The sequence below is a fragment of the Arvicanthis niloticus genome, chromosome 29, assembly GCF_011762505.2.
Source record: "Arvicanthis niloticus isolate mArvNil1 chromosome 29, mArvNil1.pat.X, whole genome shotgun sequence".
NCBI lineage: Eukaryota > Metazoa > Chordata > Mammalia > Rodentia > Muridae > Arvicanthis > Arvicanthis niloticus.
The window spans coordinates 21,110,324-21,131,293 of record NC_133437.1 but is presented as its reverse complement, the minus strand read 5'-3'; the positions used below and the strand labels follow the sequence as shown (position 1 = coordinate 21,131,293).

Here is a 20,970-nt window from a genome sequence, read left to right as displayed (position 1 = left end):
ACTTTCAAGGCAGGTTTTCAATAAAAGATGTGAGTACCAGGTGGCTCAAGAATACTCCGAGTAGTATTCTTGTACACCCCTCTTCCCTCTGGCCCCGTCTCCCAATTTGCCACATATTTTGCCCCCTCCAGTTGACCTTGGGCACATCCTATAAGCTTGAAATTGAGAACTAGTGCTTCTAATCTGAGCCCCAAGTCTACCACCAATGAGATGTCCTGATGACCTGGCCTCTACCTTCTGGTCTAGGAAGAGCAATTCGAACTCTGACTCCTATGGTGGTGAAACACGTAGTTGAATTAATGCCCTGAGCATGCTGTGGCAGGACAATTAGAAAGCTGGTTGTCAGTTCATGTACACACACACACACAGACACAGACACCAAACACACACACACACTACACTAAATGTAATAATTTTTAAAAGATATCCTTTTTTCTAATTATGGTGGTAATATAAAGGGAACACAAGATGTAACCACTTTAATCTTTTAAAAATATAAATTTATATGTATTAACTGTCTATATCAATGGGGCTTCCACAAGTACGTGACTTCCACACATACACTGAGCATGCAAGGGTCACTTTAGCTGTCCCCAAGAGTCTGTGTCTGTAGCATTAAAGACTCTCATGTCACTGTGATCAGCACTATCTGTTTTCTGAACTGGGTCTTTGCCAGCTGGACTCTGTTCTGATAACAGCTACTGATAACAGCTCCCAGTTCTGCTGTATGCCCAGCCCATGGCAACTGTGACTTTGACTACTCAGGAATCCACACAATAGGAGTCACACAGTATTTGCCCAGTGTTTGGCCTACTGTAACATCTCCGTGACTCATCCATATTGTAGCACGTGCCAAAACTTTATGGCTGCATAATGTTCCACTGTGGGATATGCCATATTTGGCTAACTCGTTCCTTTGTCAGTAAATATTTGGGTGTGCTCCCATGTTGCTGTGAACTAGTAACTTGATGGGAGCATAGATAAGTTGTGTTACTGCCTCACTTCTTTAGAATATATACTTTATTCTCTGCTTATTCTAAGGGAATTTTTAATCAATGAGAATTTAGAATTTTATGCCATGCGTTTTGATTTATTTACCCCTGCCCCAGATCCATCCTCACCTACTTGTCCAGATTTTGCATCTAAAAAAAAAAAAAAAAAAAAAAACCCATCAAGTCCCCTATGTGCTGCTCATATATTCCTGGATCAGTGGTTTCCCACTGCAGTGTGGTAGAATTACCAGGGGCCACGCTCTTAAAACTAACCTTCCCTCGCCTGGCAGTAACCCACTGCAAATCGCTACTCTAGTTCTTCAAGAAACAAGAACTATCATTGCCCACCCATCCATCCGAGATATACGTGCTGTGTGTCGTCCACATGGCTGGAAGCACTATGTAGACACACTGACCACTGTGTCGCCTTGAGGAAACTGACATGGAATTGAGGTCCTCAGTTACTAATGGGCAGGGTTCTCCAGAAAACCAGAAGATGCACATGCACATGTGCACACACACACACTCATACACACACACACACATATGCACACACAACCAGACACACACACACTATATAAAAGGTGTATAAAATTGCCACACACAGTAGGGGTGGAGTTAACGACGGCTATTTACACGTTAGAGAGGCAGACAGCCTAGGAGCTTCCCAGTCCTGCAAACTGAGCCCTTCAACAGTCCGGGTCTGGCACTGAAGCTGGATGCTCCCTAGAGAGCCACTAGTATAGCATTCACATTAGAACGCCCAGGAAGCTGGGGTCTGACAACAACAGATGCAGCACAAGAGCGGTACTTATTTGGAAATAGGAACAGACAGAGGGACCCTTTCTCTGGGAGGCTCAATGGAAAGGTGTTGTCCACCCTGAAAATACATCGTTGCCCCAAAGGTCAGTCCTCTCTGGAGACACCATTTCCCCAGTTCAGACAACCTCCTTAATTCAGTCCAGCGGTTGATGAGGACCAGTTGTCACAGTGTGTAGAGAGACAATGTCTTAGACAAGTGGGTAGCTAGCACTTGCAAATGTCTCTTTCGTGGTTTGGCGGTTTGAATATGCTTGTCCCAGGGAAGGGAACTATTATGAGGTGTGGCCTTGTTGGTGTGGAAGAGATGTGTCACTGTGGTGGTGGGCTTCAAGGTCCTCCTCTTAGCTGCCTGGGGGACAGTTCTTTCCTGGCTGCAGTTGGATCAAAATGCAGAACTCTCAGCTCCTTCTCCAGCGCCGTGCCTGCCTGGATGCTGCCATGCTTCCTGCCTTGATCATAATGGGCTGAACCTCTGAACCTGTAAGCCAGCTCCAATTAAATGTTGACCTGTATAAAAGTTGCCTCAGTCATGGTGTCTGTTCACAGCAATGGAAACCCTAACTAAGACACCTGGATTTCTTTTCTTGCTATGGTGGTGGCTTTCTTACGATCCTTTCTTAGGCTCTCTTGTCCCATCCCACACTCTTTCCTTCAGCTGTGCAAACTCCTTACCATTCCAGCCATGGCCCTCCTGCGGCCTAACTCGTGGCCATTCTGTGTATCATCCCACATCTTTCTCCTGACCCATCTGCTGCAAGTCTCTGAATCTGGCAGCTGAGGGAAGGCAGGATGACGGCTGGGAAGGCGACTGCAGAAGAAGCCTGGTGGGCCATCGTGACTACACAGAGCCAGGTCCTCACTCTGCCGAGGTGGAGTGTGGGGGTGGATGGACTTGCCCTGGTCTTTCAGATATTCATACAGGCGAGTGACAGGATGGGAGAAGAGTCTGGTGCTCTTTTTGTGCCATTGCTACGGGCCCTCCAGAGTGTTCCTCCACCGCCACTGCCATGTGCTGCCCAGTCCTGGGCCCTCTCCATCTTGGAGGACACCAGGAGAAGTGGAAAGGCTTACTGACCCTTGGAGACAAACCTAAGCTGTGTATATATTTCTGGGATGGACGACTATACCAAACTCTTCTAGCCACCGAACAAGGCTGCTCTCTCAGTATAGGCTTGGGCTCAGAGCAAGATCCCTGCTGCCTCTGTGCAGCACTAGAAAGAGTTAACTTCAACAAGTACATTAGCTGCAATCCATTTTAGAGCTTCACAAGGCAAGGCAAGGCAGAGAATTCCAGGCTTTAATGAGCAGCTCAGCCCATCAGGAGTCTGACCCTTAGTGACTCATGCTGCATTGCACAGACAGCCAATTCCATGGAGACTTAACTCACACTAGAAAACTTATTCCTCAGCAAAGTAACGACACCTCTGCCTAACCAGATAAGAGCCCTGCACAGACATCTATCTGATAAGCACACTGACACTGACACGCTGCCTTGAGTAGAACTCCCTACAACTGCAGCCCCCACAATGCCCTTGGGCAGGTGGTTTACCTTGCTGGAGCTATACTAGATGGATTTAATAAAGTCTGGTTCTGTCCTTTGTTTTGCCTTGATTTCTTTTACTACCTACATGTCACCACAGTTCCTACGAAGCATAACCCATCCGAGACGAGACGGGCTGATGGGCCATGCCTAAACACAATTAGATCTTGATCACATTTAGTCTCCCCTTACTAGATTAGAAGAAATGAACCCTGGGTAGCAGAGAAAGTGACAAGCAAAGTCACAGTGGAGTGGAGTGTATTCATGTTCAGGACACAATATGCTGCCATTAAACATGTCACCCCCCCCCTTTTTTTTTTTTTTTTTTTTGACCTAATACACTTGGCAATCAGAAGAGCAAGATCGCTCTAGCCCTCACATCCTTGAAAGCAGGAGACGGGGCTGAAGAGGCAGCTCAGGGGTAAGAGCATTGGTTGTTCTTGCAGAGGATCTGGGTTCAGTTCCTGGCACCTACATGGTGGTGTATAAGCACCCGTAACTACAGTTGAGGGATCTGGATCCCTCTTCTGGCCTCTGTGAGCATCGGGCATGTGTGCGGTGCATATACGTGCAAGTCGGCATACACAACACAAAATAAAGATTACTCCATTCTTTTTTAATTAAGAGACAATGTCTTCACACAAAATGAGCAAGTACCCTGCGTATTATGGAAACTACAAAGCTTGTAGTGCTTGCCTTGTTCTTCTTGGTCTTTTTCCTTCTCCACCCACCTGAGGCCAAGTCTCTTGCCTGTGTCCCATTTTCATAGCGTTCCATCGAATACACCTCTAGTCTTTATTTTCTTATGAGAACTCCCCTGTCCCTAAGACTCATTGCATCTACCCATAGGCTACTAATCATTCTTAGAGAGATGGCATCAATCTTTAGGTCCTGCAATTAACCCTAAGAGAATAGAGGTGACAGCCCCCTCCTCCCACCCCGCACAGGAGACTCCAGCAGGAAATGAGGCAGAGAGGAATTTTAATGTGCAAATTTTACTTCCTGAATTCACTTTTGTGATTCTACACCATCCCTCCCCCACAGGCCCCAAGCCAAGGATACAAACACCCCCAAGAGAAGCAAGGAACCCTCACTGGTGGTTGCTGACCACTGTGACCAGAGGCTGCTTGCTCGGACAGGATTACATAAGCAGGGCTGATATTAAAAGAAGACTTTTAGAATAGCAGAGACTCAAAGGCGACCACTGCCAGGAACCACTGACCAGGGTCATTCTCATGCTGGCTCCACAGGGCTACAAAAGAGGCTCCAGTTTTGTGCCTCATTAGCTTCGAGAAGGGCCACTAACAAAGAAACTCACATGTCATTAATTCATTGGCCTGGACCTTAATGACCCAACTGGCCAAATAGTTTTGTCACACTTGGATCCGGGATGATGACATCTAAATTCAGAGTGAACGCATTGGCCCCAAACATCAACTGCACGCCCACCACTGACCAATGCTCACTGCAGGGCATCCCTGGAGAAAGGTTCTTCGTTTTGGCTGACAGCACTTGGCAAGAGTCACTGTTCAGAAGGAAGTTGCCAAAGGAGAAAAAAGGAAAAGGCAGCAGTACAAAGCCACCCTGCCCTGGATGGCTGAGAACCACAGGACTGCAGAAGGCTGAGGCCCTAAGAGATCTGAGGGAGCATTTATCCTGAGGTTAGACCTAGCCACAAGGAAGGGACAGCTGACAACTTAAGGAGTGGCTCTGTGTCTCTCAGTACACCCCTCCCCAAGGATGGTAAGGGAGGGATCTGAGGCAGCCTGGCATGAAGATGGTGACCCTCGTGAGGGAAACTGTGAGGTGAGGGACCAATGAGCAAAGCCATCAAGAGAAACAAACGCTGCTCTGAGGATCTAGAGAATGAATGAGAGCTGCTGGCTGGCCCGCATCTCCAGAGGTTCTCACACAGGCCCCTGGGCTGGCCGTCTCAGAAGCAGCACTTCTAAGTTCCCAGGTGACACTGAAGCAGCTGGTCTAGGGACATACAGGAACACTGCTCCAACCAACAAAACTATCAGCTGTTTCTTGGGCTTATTTTCTTTATCACTCTAATTAATTATCTATTTAATGAATTAACTTATTTATACAGTTTCATATACTCTAGGCTAGCCTTGAACTGACTACATGGCTACAGATTACCTTGAACTGGTCATCTTCCAACTTTTATATGCTAGGATTGCATTCGTGCACCATGCGGGCTGCCTGGTTTTTGATACCCTGTATTTCTAATATTTGCCTAAGGCATAATGGCCTGTTTTCGAGTAAATCCAAATTTGGGGGGAATTAGTTTTAAAATTTTATATGTGTTTTTTGTTTGTTTGTTTGTTTGTTTGTTTTGAGACAGTTTCTCTGTGTAGCTCTGGCTGGCCTGGAATTCACTTTGTAGACCAGGCTGCCCTCAAACTCAGAGATCCACCTGTCTCTGCTTCCCAAGTGCAGGGACTAAAGGCGTGCGCCATCAGACCCAGCAAAATCCTCACACATTTGTATGTAAGATTATACATTTTCTAAAAATTCAGACTGCTTAGTAGAGGTCCAGTCTTTCCCTTCTGACCACCGTAGGCTCTGCTCAGCCTCTTAAAGCTGCTCTCTGGCATTTTATATAACCGAGCTCCTCACTGCACTTCTGTTTTCCTATATTTTCTCACTGTGTGCTCAGCAGAACAAAGTGGCCCGCTTTTATCAAATGATATCTGGCTTCCCTACCTTCTGAAGAGTAAATACAGATCTAACCCTGTCCTCCTCCACCTCCTGTCTATTAGGACAGGACAGGACAGGACAGGACAGGACAGGACAGGACAGGACAGCTGCATTTAATTCCTGATTACTCTTGTTTTTCTCTTATCTTTGAAGTTTCAGACTTTAGGCCCTAGTAGGAAAATTACCAGTATAAGGGAATGCATATCAAATGACACGCAAAGCAATGCAAATTAACACGTTTAAAAAAAAACAAACAACTGGGCTTGGGCCAAGTTTGCAGCCTCACTAAAGCCGATGCTACCTGTTCTGTCACCACACACTCTGGCAAGCGGTAGATCCTGTGCTGCTTTCATTCTTTCCTTCTTTCTCTCTCCTCCTCCTCTCCCTTCTCTTCCTCTTCAATTATTCTAAACTATTCTGAATCTATGTAGCCCAAGCTGGTTATGAATCCTCCTGCCTCAGCCTCTTGAGCCTTGGAATTCCAGATGAGTGTACCACGTATGGCTTCTTAGAGTCTCTTATTTTGGTTAGTCTCCAGGCACAGTCAGCATTTGACAGACATGCTAGGGAGAGCAGCCCTTACTCAGAAGTTATCCAAAGTAACACGGCTTTAAACTTGCTTCTTGTTGGTTCTATGGGCTTTGCCATCTCAACATTCTCTAGGTCTCAGATTATGTATTTGGAAATGATAGATATGACACCACAGAAATTATATTATTATTATATTCAAATCAATAGCATAGGGCTTAGTGTTTGCTATATGTCAGGCAACACCACACACACACACACACACACACACACACACACACACACACGCATCTATATACATAGAAACATGAAATCCTTGCAAACAGCCCACTCGGAAGAAGAGCCCTTAGCTGTAGGGTCGCTTCAGAGACCAGGTCAAGTTACAAAGGCCAGGCAACCTGAGCTGGGACTCAAGCATTGGAAGTAGCAGAGCCAAGAAACAAGCTGTCAGAGCCTTGTCCCTAATCAAAGTGCAACTGATATCACCCTCTGTATTCCTGACATCGCTAAACTTGTGTCATCTACAAAGTAAAACTCAAACTGCAGCCATACTCAAAACACTATCTGTAAGGCATTGACATCAAATTACCACCACCAACAACAAACTTTTTTTTTTTGACTTGCTATCCTGAGGGAGGGATTTCTGCTCTTCTGGTTGTCTTCTCCTTCCACAGCTCCTCCGGCTCCGTGTCATTCACTTTTAAATAGCCATAAAAGGACATTCCTCCAGCTTCCTCTCACCCTGAAAGCAGCCACCAGGCCTGGCCACCACCTCTGGAAGCTCTGCCCTATGATCTACTTTCCCACCTCCTAATCTCCATCCCTCCTCTTTCACCCTTCACACCTCACCCCTACTGCAGGTGGCAGGCAGCTTTGGAAAAGCATCGGAGCTGATCTATTGGCCAGAGGGACCACACTTCTCCCTGGGTGCCTCAAGGGCTGCTTAGACTAAACCCAACATGTCCTTCTTCCTGGAACGGGCTCCATCTCTACTGCTCCGACTCCAGTGCTCCCTGTTTCTGGGAATAGCAGCACCCACACTTACGGAACCTTTCTGCACTCATGTCCTCTGCAAAATGATTTCCACGTCATGACGCCAGTCTATGCACCAACTCATCTCTGCTCAGACCCAGCCTTGTATACTCTATGCCATTCTCCGGTCAGCAGCCAAGGTGAGTGCTTATTGTTTGAGCTCAAGAGATTCTCCTACACCAGCCTCCCAATAGCTAGGCCTGGGAGCCTCGTGCACCTGTACCTGGCTTTTTTTTTTTTTTTTTTTTTAAATTACAACCACATGAGGATACTCACTGGTGTGAAGCTGTTTCAAAGGCCCACCCACGCCATGTCACTGGCTCCACCTCCAACCATTCCTCAGTAACACCTTCTCCATTGTCCTCTCAGGCTCGGAGTGTGGGACCTGGCCCTGACTGCTTCTGTTCTCTGCTCTTAGCACAGGCCAGTCTCTTTACTCCCCAAATCCCTCAGTTTAAACTGTCCCTATTAACCCTTAGCCCACCTTCCGTTTTTTTTAGTAAAGGGCTTGCACCCCAAAAAGGTGAGCTTCGGCCCATCTGTGCCCCGCAGCAAGGGCGCAGCTCACTGTAACCACATAACACATTGGTTTGCCCAGTTGACTTTTGGACCCCGGGTTGCTCAATTTTATTGTCTCCAGGTGGTGCTCCTGCTGCACAAATCTAAGGACAATCTCTGAAGCTTATTCAACTGAACTCACACTATGTAGTGCTAATGATAAGCCCCAGGGAACCCGGTCACTCCCATCACCTGTGGGTCAGGGCAGAAAAGGCAGTGTCATTCAGCCTCCCCAGCCCCTACTGAAAGTTTATTCCACAACCATTTTCAGCCGGCCTTACCCGCATATGCAGCGCATATGCAGTGTTTAGCTAATGACTCTAGTCCTGGCCTCTCAAAGGAAAGAGTATACACCTTCCCAAGAGAGTTCTCCTTCCGGTCTTCCCAGTGCCACACACCTCTGCCCATCTCTCTAATACCAGTAAAAGATAATTCAGCAACACTCAAGCCCAGCGTTTCTCATAGATCTGGACACTTATTAAGTGCAATACAGACAGTTCTCCTCAATAACTCACTTTTAAAGACCTTACTTCTTCCAGGCACTATTAACAAAAGCTGCCAAAACAGACTATTAGTTTCTAGATTTAGGCTTAATAAATAACAAGGGCATGCTTTATGGGTTTAAAATTTTTAAAAAGCGCTTTCTCTGACTGAGAAGTCATACAAGAGACTCAGTATTATTCCAGCTCTTTTACACTTCTTCTTTATTGCTCTTAAGTTTTAAACGTTAAACAAAGGTGTGGGGTATGGACCCCCAAAGTGGTATCATCCCTCCACCTGCCCAGCACTGGATACTACTCTACCTGGAAGCTTGGCGCTTTCATTTTCACCCCACGCTCACCTTGGAGGCACGCCCACGTCTGTAAGGGGTTTCTGCGGTCCCTTCCCTTGGGCTGGGATTCCCCTGAGTTTCCCAGCCTCCAGGGGGAGATGCCACCACTTCACAGCGGGGGACGGCTTCTGGCGAGCTCTGCGGCAGGAAAACTCGACCTTAAAACGCAAGAAGCTTGTCCCTGCAGAGGCCACGGGCTGGGACACACGACCTGAAGCTTGACTCTCCCAGGACTTCTGTCCTCGCCACTCTCTAGAGAAATCCCGCGTGGAGCCGAAGCCAGGGAGGGCTCTCACGCGGGCTCCGGGAACTTTGCGGGGCCCCACTCACAGCTGCGGCTACTGCGTGGGGCTGCGAAGCGGCGGCATCTGCTGGGCGCTCACTGCGGTCGCCCTGACGTCCTCTCCACCTCCCGGGGACCCGTGGGCTCTGCTGCCAAGAAGCCTAGATCCAATTAGTTCCGGATCGCGCCGCCCCCGCCCCCGCCCCCGCCCCAGCCCCATAGCTACTGGGACTCGGCTTGCAAGTTTTCCCCCGAGGGAAAGCAAAAGTGGCGGGCGGGAGAGGGGTCGCACGCGGCCACCCAGCGCCCCTCCTTGCCTACATGGCCAAGCCGACCTACCGGGGAACTGGGAATCCGGGGCGCGAGGTCCCCGCCGCTGCGATACACGCGCCGCCCCGAAGTCGTTCTCCCTCGGCCGGGAGTGGGACAGCACCGAGTGCGGCCGGTGATGCTGGAGGATGGAGGGGCGCGCCACCGTGCTCCCGCAGGGAGTCCCCGCACCGCGCTGGAGACCGAAGTTTCGTGGCGCGAACGCCGGTAGGTCGCGCGGCTCTCCGCCCGGCTACCCGTTTCTCTGCAGCTGCCCCGCCCGCAAGACACAACCATGCATCGGAGGAAAAGGATTGCTAAGTGATTTGCCCAAAGTACTCGAGAGGGCGGTGACAAAGCAACTCACGTCTGTTATTCCCGGCTGTCCCCCGCACGCCAGGCTCGCGGGCGCCAGGACTCACTGTTGGTCCGATGCAGCGGGTTCTCCAGGGCCAGCATCCGCCTGAGTTGCCTGGCGAGGCGTTATCAGCGGCGTAGGAAGGTGTGTTGCAGACTAATTAGGGTACAAAGTTGTATTTTTAATCAGTGCCTACATGCGGAATGCGCTTCTTTTTCCCCTCCAGCGGGGGTGAGGGTGGCAGGGAGTGATGCTGCATCCGGCCGGGCCGGAGTTCTCAGACTGCTGGAAAAAAGATACACGCCCATTAAACCAACTGGGCAGCATCTGACTCCAGGGGTCCTTGTTAAAGAGCCTTGTGTGTTTGCTTACGTAAAGCAGGCACTGTAGGTGTGTAAGTGCTTCACCCCAAAGTATCTTCCGAGTGGGTGGGAGTGGGAGACTGTTCCTGGAATCTGCCTGCAGAAAAAGAGTAGCACTAAGCAAGTCAGTCGCAGTTGACTTGTTCTTTACTGTTCATCTTTTAAAAATGGACTGGAAGGCTATAGGATTCTTGGCCGGTTGTTGAGGAGCAGGGAGCCCCAGTTTCCCTACATTGGCTTTAACAAGTGTCCATTGTGCAAGTGTCTTCATGCCCATTTTACACACTTATTGAGAGGCAAGTAGGGGCTGGCTTTGCCCACATCTCCTTTCCAGTGGGATCTCTACTCTCTGGAAATGTCATTAAATTAGCTCCATAATTCACCTAAGATGGGATCATCTACACACGAGGTGGAGAAGAAAACCAATGTTTTGAATCATCCTCCATGCTGTGCACTGTTCTAAGGATTAATGCAGTATAAACAGACCCCCGAAGAACCTAGGCCAAAGGGTCTGGAATTCATAGGAACCAGCAGCCATCATGAGCCCCAGCTTACGTCAAGGGAGCCTCCAGTTATCTCAAGCAAGGCAGACTGGGAAACATCCACACCTTCCCTTCCACACATGTCTGCTTTATTATTTTGAACATAACAAAATGGATCTCCACCACTACACTTCCTCAGTTGAGGCTCCTTGTAGGACTGTCAAGTGACAATCAAAATTAGCCATTATCCTTTTAGAAAATATCACCGACCTCATGATCTTGGGTCATTCTTATCTCTACTCAGATTATGCCCAGGTTGTCTTTCTCTCCGTCAATGGTCAGTGACTGTCCTTGTTCTCTTAAAGCCACGCAGTTTCTCCAGATCTTCTGAAAGTAAGTTGCTCAAGGCCAGATTGTGACCCCCCCAAGGAGCATCCCTTCAGTATGGCTCTCATATGCAGCATCCCTACAAATGAGGTGCCGTAACAATCCACAAGTGTTTTATAGGAGGGGTGTGACTCCTCTGAAGTTCTAGGTGGAGAATCCTCTGCCTCCTGGTGGCCAGCCATCCTTGTGGTGCTTGGATTCCAGCTATGTCACTCCTGTGGTGCCTCCCCTATGCTCTGCCCTTCTTTCCTCTTCTTTCCGAATTCCTCTTTGCTTTAAGGGTAGCAGGCATTGGATTTAGAGCCCACTCTAACCCAGTATTACCCCATGTTAACTGGATTGTATCTGCGGGTTCTCTTTCCAAGTGATGGGTCACTTACAGGGTTCTAGTGGCCTTGAAGTTGGGAAAATGCTAACCTGGTACGATTTCCAAAAAGTTAATGATATACTGCGTGAACTGAGGATGCGGAGAGGTATAAACTCAAGTGCCTGCTGCCTTCGAAGAAGCTGGCTACAAATGTCGGCCTTGCACTAACATACATAACCAAGAAAGGAATATTAAGAGCCAAGGAATTGGGGTCAGATGGCTGTCCATGGGCCAGATAAGAGCTGTGGACAGTGGCTGGGCACCTCGCTAGGGGATCTTATCCTAAAGCAGTAGTGGTCCAAGCATATCCTCCAAGGAAAGAAGCAAAACAGTCAAGGGAGGATATTGGTAAGTTTTGTAAAACGTGGTATGATGTGGCAGGAGAGGGGCCTTAGCAGCCTCAAGGTGAGGCATCCCTCCCCACTCCACCCCCACCCCCCACCCCACCAGGTACCAGTCATATGACTGGCCTAGTATAAAATGAAGTTTATTTGGGGCATGAGAAGGGAGTAGAGGCAGAGAAAGAGGGGACAGAAAAGGTCAGAGAAGGAGAGAGAGGGGTCAGAGAACAAGGGAGAGATCAGTCTTTTTATAGCAAGCCAGGGTCTTGTACTTGGCCATTGCTAGGTAACTGTGGGGCGGAGCCTAGAAGAATTGCTAACATGCTAACATATATGCCTGTCAGCAGGCCACACCTGAAGTGTTTCCAGAAGGCAGAGGCTGACGGAATCCAAGCATTTACCATACCACATGTAAGAACACCATGAATTACTCCCTGCCACAACAGCTTGTCAGAGCATTTAGTGTCGGGTCCGAAGGAACTTCCAATTCCCCATACTCCAAAGGCAGCTGAAATATCCAGAAATGAACTCAACCTCGACTATAGGGTTTCTGGTGGTTGTGAAGCCAGTTCCTGCCCATCAGAGGGAGTCATTTCCTTTACCTCCAACAAAGGGACACGCGGCTCTCCAATTAGCATATAGCTGAGGTGCCTACCAGCAGATCAAGGCCCATGCTAGCCTCCAGGCTTCGGGGTCTTTTTGCACAAGTACTTGTTCTAGTTTTCTTTCTCATTGTTTTAATTTATTTCTCTCTCATACAATACATTGGGACCACGGTTTCCCCTCCCTCCATTCTCACTCCAGCCTCTTCTCTCCCCCAGATCCACTCCTCCTCCAAATCCCTTCAGACAAAAAAGCAGGCCTCTCAGGGATATCAACTGAACACGACATACTTGTTATGCATTTGAGAGTCCACTTCCAGCTCAGAGGTTTCTCTCGCACCAGCTACTCACCCCACACCATACACAACCCCTGCTCTCCTCAGTATGCTGTTCTCTGCTCTCTATTCTCCATCTGTGGCAATCCTCCCTTCTCTCTCTCACACAGCCCCGGCCTTGCCCAATCTACCTTGTTTTCTCTCTGCTCTGGATTCTTCCAGATGTCTCCAGCTGTTCTCTCCTATTTATAATACAACTCTAACCATATCATGGAGTGGTCATGTCGGCAGCTTTTGCTGCACCCCCTTGCATATGTTAAGCATGCACTTGACCCTTCAGGCTAAGAGTGCAGCTCAGTGGTAGAGTGTTTGCTTAGACTCACAAGGTCCTGGGTTCAATCCCCAGGACAGGGGTGGGGGGGTGGGGGGGTACCCTCAGTACTTTGATCTTTCAAAATGTCCTGAGTATCACCAGAGAGAGAGTAATACCATGCCTTATGATTAAGCAGCCTGAAGCTTAAAGGAGTTTCATAACTTGGTTAAAACACAGACTGGTCATAGAGTTAGTAGATGGCACCATTCTTGAGATTGCTTGTTCAGGAACTGTGCCACACTTCCCTGCCCACACAGAATGATATTGTTTTTCCACCACTGACAGCACTGCTCTCCCCCTGAGGAAAGTACCCAAGGAAAACACAGCCTCCTTAAAGTGGTACTAGTTCCAGCTGAGGAATAAAACGGGCCTTCCTAGATACCTGAACAGGCTTCACCTAAGTGTATTGGAGACTCTCCATTGACATTCCGAGACTTGACCGAATGGTTTTTGCAGAATTTAGCTAGTTACCTTAAGGAAATAGGGGCCAAAGGCACACAGAGACAAGGGTTAGAACGTGAGCAAGGAGGATGAGAAAATAAGTACCTTTCAGCAGCTCCACGTGATCTTTCTGAATCTTCAGCCCACTATCAGAGGATCACCATGTCTTGTAATCCAGGGTCCCAAGGCTCAAAGGAGTCAGCTGACCAGCCCCACTTGAATTCCAGATGAGTCAGATCAGAGGTGGTATCAAACATACTGGTCTGGACAATTCTTGTTCAGGGCCCTCTACTGGTCAGGATGATGGGAAGTCCCCCAGAACTCAGTGTTCACATCTCAGTGTCTAACCTAACCAAGGTGAAGCAGCACTTATACAACCAGATCTTGGCAACTTTTGAAGATTTTGTGGGGTGAGAATCTGCAACTATGACAAGCAGCTGTAGATAAGCAGAAAGTCTAGCCTTAGGTTGAGGGTCTCACATGTTTTTATGTTTTCCTGGATTTTTCTTTATTTATTGATCTGAGCAACAAGCTGATGGAACATTTTAGCAAAGAGACATAGCAGAAAGTCTAAGTCTCTTCTGGGGAAGTGTAGGAAAATAAGGGTAGGGGTGACTCCATTGGGGGCTGGAAGATCTTGCCCTGTATATGGATTGAAGGGCTCCGTTTAAACCATTCTACTTGGCTTCTAAGGGCAAGGACTCCATGTGGATAGGGGTTTTCTGGGTTTGCACTGTTGAGAACATATCTTTTGTGCATAGAGCTGGCATCTTGCAAACTTGGCCAATATTTTCTTTAACTATTTCATTTTGTCACCAGTATATTTCTTTTGGACACACACACACACACACACACACACACACACACACAGACTTCTGGTTTGTTCTGTTGGCTCATTTCACAGCAGTTATTGTGTCAGCCGAAGTGACAGAGAAGCTCTGTTGTGCAATGATAGGTGACTGGCTAGGTTCACCTACTAGCCTTACCACTTGACTTGCCTCACAAGTCCCCTGCCTTCAGCTTTGAAGGACATGACCCAACTTGAGATCACAGACAAACCATCCAGACGTCATGGAACTTTAAGGTGTTTTGTGCTGAAAACACAAATATCAACTGCTTTTGCCACTTACAAATACTTTATTGACATTATAGCATCTTAAGTGTGCACCTGCTGGTCTTCCCTTAACACTCCTAGAAAAGGAGGGCTGGGCTTACAGCTCAGTTGATAAGCGTGTTTACTGGCATGCACCCCATCACCACATAAACGGGGGGGGGGCGAGGGGGAGATGCTGTGGCACATGTGTAATGTCAGCATTTGGGAGGTGGAGGAAGGAGGATCAGATATTCAAGGTCATGGCGATTTCAAGGTCAGCCTATCTCAAAAGCAAAACAAAAACCTCCTGGTAAAGTAGTAATAAATGAAAGAATATACACTTCCAGGTATGTCTAAGGAGTTTAGTAGTTAACCACAGTCCCTGTACTTGGGGATTGAATGCACTCAGACAAACTGACTTGGCATGGCCTCCAATGCTGATCCTCTTATTTAGGTAGTAAAGAATTAAGACTTGAGAACACTCTGGATTCAACTGGATGAAATCACAGTTCTTGGCTTTTACATGCTTAAGAATAAGGTTCCTTCTGTAAAATAGGCTTTAACATGTAAACAGGAAAAACAAAGCAACAACAAAAAGAACCAGGATCAGAATCCAAAAATACATTTTCGGTTAGCTAAGGGCTGTTCGCTCGCAATAGATAAAAAGTCCAAAGTCCCTTGCAAGCCAGGGCCTGTGGCTCATGCAGTTATTCAAAGCAGCAAGATAGTTCTCCTATGCAAAATTAGCTCAGTCATATTTAGAGCCTTCCAGGGAAAATAAAGAACCTTAATAATAGATACCAATGTGTTTATATTAGAACTGGTCAGCTGGACTGCTGCATTTCCTTGGCTACCAGAGAGAATCCGTTTGCCCTACCACAGTGAGCAAATTGACTTCTTTAAAATGTGTAGGTAGCAGGAGCCTGAGTCACCATCATGAGGCTGACACTGTTCCAATAGCTTAATATACATTCTGAAGTAGGTAACCGGCTGAGAGAGAGAAAAAAATACACAGCATCTACTCCAAAGCCAGACTCCTAGTTTTGATTTCTATCTCTGCCACTTGGTAACTGCTCTGTAACTCTGGGCCAAGTTACCTCATCCTTTCCTCAGATCACTCATCTTAAAATGAATGATAGCTTTTCCTAGTACATCTGGTGTGGTGAGGTTTGCATGTATTATACATCAGAAGTGCTTGTGATGACAACTGGGATGGGTTATTGAAGACATTAGTTCTTATTCTGGCCCCTTACACATACTACCTACTTCACTTCTTTTTCTTTCCTTCTTCCCTCCCCTTTCTTGTCCTTACCTGTTTCCTGACTGACCCTGTGGGTGATTTGTGCCTGCTGTCCTACACGTGGGCATGCAATTCTTTCAGCAAATGAAGGCAATGCCATGTCTCCAGAGTAACCTACTGAGGAATGGCAGGTGATTCACCATGGCCAAAGAAAAAACAACTTTCTTTAAGCAATTAAAAACAAATTTATTTAAGTGTAAGAGAAATGCCCACACCCATGCATTGTGGGCGCCTGCTGAAGAAACCCAGAGACACTCCAGGGGTGGGGAGAAGACACCCAGAGGTGCCATGTGGTGCCTTTGAGAGGCTTGCCCACCCACCGGCAGGGGAGCCACTACCTTGGACATGTGTGTGTTGGAGAGCTGGGAGAGAAGTGGAATGGTTTGAGCACTATGAAGAGAGACACAAGGGTGGAAAGGAATAGCCTGATGTAAGCAACCTGGGTTGCCTGTGGTCATGATGAGGTGTTTGACTGTGTTGCCACTGAGGGCCATAACTCAGTACATGTCCCTGCAACAGGAGGGTTTGTATTGATTTCCATGGCCCATGTTACCACAAAAGGCCATGCAGATATCTCCAGTCTGGGCCACATTGATGTCTGAGGGCTATGGAGAGCTGACCATGTCCCTTGCTTGGGCAGCATGGGAGAGCTGGCCCCAAGGGTGTGAGAGAAGAGCTTGTCCCACTCCTGACTGGATCCTGCACTTAGGAGAATGGGCCTTACACCTCACCTGGGCAGCATAGGAGAGCTGGCCCTGCAGGTGTGGGCATGGGAAAGCTGTCCCCACTCCTATTTGAATTAGTGCTGGAGAGCTGGCCATGGTGGCATGAGTGCTTGCCTGATGCCACAGACAGCTGTCCTCACCCCTCGCCTGGGCAAAGCAGGCCCTGGTGGTTTGGGCAAAGGAGAGCTGGTGGGCTGAAAACCACAGCTATCTCCAGGCTCAGATCAGGACTTAGAGTTGGCCTACTTCAACATCTATGCCATCTCTGAACTGCTGGAGCACACAAAGGGGCCCATCCTGCAGAACCAAGGCTGCAGGACCTCCATGACACAGGGCAATAAAAGGATGTCTCAGAAGAGTCCCAGTGAGGACACAGTATTTGAGAGTGTAGCAGAAGCCAGAGTTCTTGAACCAGACCAATGACTCACTGCAATTAACATATGCTAGTAAAACTGTCTGGGCAAAAGGGTGTGTGACATACCATAAGACACTGCAGCTTCCACAGTGAGATTTTTTTTAATGTTTTTTTTTTCTTTTTTCTTTTTTTTTTTTTGGGGGGGGGTGGCAAGGTTGTAGTGGCAGAGAGTGGATATGGTGGGGGAAAGATGAGTGGGACTGAGGTACATGATGCGAAATTCATAGAGAATCAAAACATATTAGAAAATGTGTTTCTGTGTGTTTGAGTGTGTGAGCACATGTCATGAGAGGATGATCTGTGGTACTCTGCTTTCTCCATCCCGAGCCTCTAACTCAGGTTGCCAGGCTTGTTGCCAAGCACATTTCCCTGCTGAGCCATCTTGCCAGACTGTAACACAACTTTCTTGTGAATGGAAGTGTTTAGGAAAGCTACTTCCCCAAAGAAGTCCATTGGAAGAAAGCTATCTCATTTCTAATGATATTCTTCATACTGTAAAATCCCTGCGGGGCATGGAGACGAAGCAATGGCAGCACTGCTCAACTGAAGTATAGCCTTTGCTAAGTCCCTGTGTCTTGGCATGTCAAAGTGACACTGAAGCCATTCTTTAGTAAGATTTTATGTTACTGACCTCAAAGCACTGTATGTAATTGACAGGAATCTGTAAGCATTTACTGTACTTGAGGTACTTAATAGGAAACACTAACTATAGAGCCACGGACTAGACTCTTAATACGGTTTTTTTAAATGCTTCAGGGAGACAAACTATGAAAACTAAAGTTAGGAATAGCAGGCACCAAATATTAAGGGCTTGAATTGAGAGGACCTGATGAGGCAACATAAGAGGTCATATATGAGGGTGGCCTCATTTATAACTATATGATAAAAGGTATGAGAACTATAAACGAGTAGGGCAGAGAGGTATAGGGAGTGAGGGAAGCCCTCAGTGAAGCTTTGAGCAAATGTGTGCTGTTGACATAGCCGGCTGTGTCGAGGACCCCAGAGTCCATGAATCATGGAAAAATGACAAAACCTCCCTGCCACCTGGGGGTGAGGGTCAGAAGGAAATGGCAGGGACTGTGTATTACACTGGGTATAGCTTGAGCACATATCACCTCAAAGTCCCCCTCCCCCACAGTGACATGTTTCCTCCAACAAGGTCCTACCTCCTGATAGTGCCATTCCTTATGGGTGGGGCATTCAAATACATGAGTCTATGGGGCCCATACTTATCCAAACCACCACAATACCAAGAAACCCCACGTCCTTGTCTGGCTTTGCAATAACCCTGCCTCTCTGTTCAACTCTGTACAATAAACATGCTGAGCTTCTTGGATGCTGGAACGTTCCCACCCATGAGCTCAGACCACCCGATCCCAGCTTTTCTGTATTTCTTCATTAACTCACTACCCTGAGTTAGATCCACGTCCCAGAAACCATACTGGACGAAGCAGAGAGAGGATGTTATAGGTGGGGAAATGGTGTAAAGAAGGGACAGGGTGTCAGGTTGCATTCATTTGCTAGATCACCGTAATGAAAACCCCACATACTAGGTGGCTTTAAACAGAGACATCCTCAAGATTCGGGTTTACAGTTATTATCACTGTGGTTTATTCCCTGCTGTGGCCGTTTGCTTGTAGATGAACGCCTATCACTGTATTCCTACATCTCTTTTGTCCCTATGTGTCCAAGCCTCCACTTTTCTGATTCAGGAAGACCGAGTCATACAGAGCCTGCTGTTTTAATGACTTTATCTTGACTTAACCAAGGCCTTTATCTTTCTTTAAAGGCCCTATCTTCCAAATATACTCATAATTGAGAAACTGGAGATTAGAAATTTAACACATAAATTTTGAGGGACACAATTCAGTTCATAACAGGGACCAAGAAATATGTTTAGGAGTTATGAGATTACTGGAAGATAATATTAGGAGTAGACAAGTAATTAAACTTTTTGGCCTAGATTTTGTTGTGAGGTATCCACCAGAGAAGACCAATTGGACATGAGTTCAAGCCAACAGAAAGCCTTTATTAGCCAGCTTGTAACTATTGGATTCGTGGCACCTAAGTGCAGTCCCAAGTCTTTCTGAGGGTGGATTTTTAAGCACAAATTCATAACCTGCCTTGACGTATCTCAGTTAGCAAGAACAGTTAGCTAGAAGTGAAACTTCAGAAGCTATAAAGCAACGTTAGTACATTTAGGGGCTTTTTGAGAGCTATGGACTTTGAATGGATTAGGTCTTTGTTTTTGTTTCGGCAGATGTTCCTACCTATGCAGTGGGTTCCAAGGCCTGATGGGATTTTCTATCACACTGTCAGTCCTGCTAAGGTCTGGAGACCTGTTACAGTCTCACTTTTGTAGTAGCAAAGGGGACAGTGTAGGTATTTGAAAACAAGTAGGTAGTAGTATGCCACGGTGCTCAACCAACAAGTAAGCTACAGTAAGCTTCAGGAACTGGCCAGAATTGCTGTTGTATAACCAGTCTGCCCTGGTACTGATGAGGGTTGAACTGAGGAGAATGAAGGACTCAGGCCAATGGGTCATAAAAATACTTGTACATCAATTCTTGTTGTACAGCAGTGTTCATAAAGGCAGGTGCCCAACAACAGATGGGTAAAGAAATGTGGTGCACAGAAACAACAAAATTGTTCTCAGATACAAAGAGCGAAGTTATGCCATTGCTGGTGAATGATTTAAGTAAAGAACGCTAAGGAAACCATGCCAGTCTCAGGAACAGACACCTTGTTTTCTCTCATGAATAGTTCCCATATTTCAAATAGGTAAAATCATGCATGTATATATGAAACTAGAGGCAAGACTGTCTAGGAAAAAGGGGACTAATGGGAGAGGGGAAGTGGATGAAAGGGTAAGAGGTGCATACGAGGGAATATACTCAATGTGTAATATATGCTTGTATGAAAATATCCTCATGTAATACAGCACCACATATTACAGTGAATACATGCAGAGCATTTAAAAAAACTAGTTTCACAGAGAGGACACAAAAGTCAAGTAGATTGGATCAATGGACATTCTTCAAGGTCCTGTGTGTGGCTGAGGGTCAGAAGCTTAAAAGGTTCACTGAGAACTCAGAATAGACAAGCATCTTATAAATACCTTCCAGACTGCCCGGAGATCTTAGAGAAGAACCATGGCAGAGCAGCTCTCTCTAGCTTTGGCTGGAACAGCCTTCCTTTCTTCTCAATTGCCCAGATCTGTAACCCTAATCCCCCAAAGTCAGCTCTCAACTATATATTCTAAAGATATTTTCTAAATATTTTATACATTTGAAGTAAGACATCCAAATACTCAAAGCCAATACCATATTCCCCACAGAAAATGTTCTACTGATTGAAAATGTTAGACCACTACTTTGTGTGTATTGGTGTTTTGTCTACATGCATGCCCGTGTGTATGCATGCCCAGTGCCCACAGAGGCCAGAGGAGGGCACTGAGTTTCCTGGAACTGGAACTGTAGATAGAGGGCTGTGAGCTGCACATGGGTACTAGGTCTCTGCTGAACCATCTCTCCAGCCTCCTAGTGATTTGTATTGCCATTTTCACCTTTCTACACAATAACAGACAAGTGACAGAATAAGGATGTGAGACCAAAGCTTACTTGGGAGTCAGAGATAATGGAGGATAAGAATAATTCAGTTATCAAAACATTAAGGAGTTTGAGAAAACTGACAAAGCTCTTGAGTATCTTACAAATGCTCATGACAGTGTGTAGAAGTAAATGGTTCAACGTTCGAAAGCAGTCAGCCCCAGTCAACACGTGGTTAGCTCTCTGTTCTAAGATTTAGCACTACCTATACTAATCTTATATAAAACTCAATTTCCATT

At 46.8% G+C, this 20,970-nt stretch overlaps 1 protein-coding gene across 7 annotated transcripts in view; it reads right to left on the bottom strand.

The window, feature by feature from the left end:
• The window catches only part of Gcnt4 (glucosaminyl (N-acetyl) transferase 4), a 28,001-nt gene extending 18,219 nt beyond the window's left edge, over positions 1 to 9,782 (bottom strand). Inside the window, exons 1-2 of one of the 7 annotated variants that reach the window (XM_076927225.1) lie at positions 9,633 to 9,779; positions 8,982 to 9,442 (exon numbers count right to left, since the gene is read on the bottom strand). Coding sequence is in view for 1 of the 7 variants with exons in the window: in XM_076927220.1 (XP_076783335.1) it covers positions 7,634 to 7,680 (47 nt within the window). In the remaining 6 variants the exon portion in view is untranslated. Of the gene's footprint in view, positions 1 to 7,633; positions 7,824 to 7,896; positions 8,857 to 8,981; positions 9,443 to 9,632 lie in introns of those variants that run through there. The other 6 variants (XM_076927221.1, XM_076927224.1, XM_076927222.1 and 3 more) reach the window with 6 other exon arrangements.
• Between the last annotated feature and the right edge of the window lie 11,188 nt (positions 9,783 to 20,970).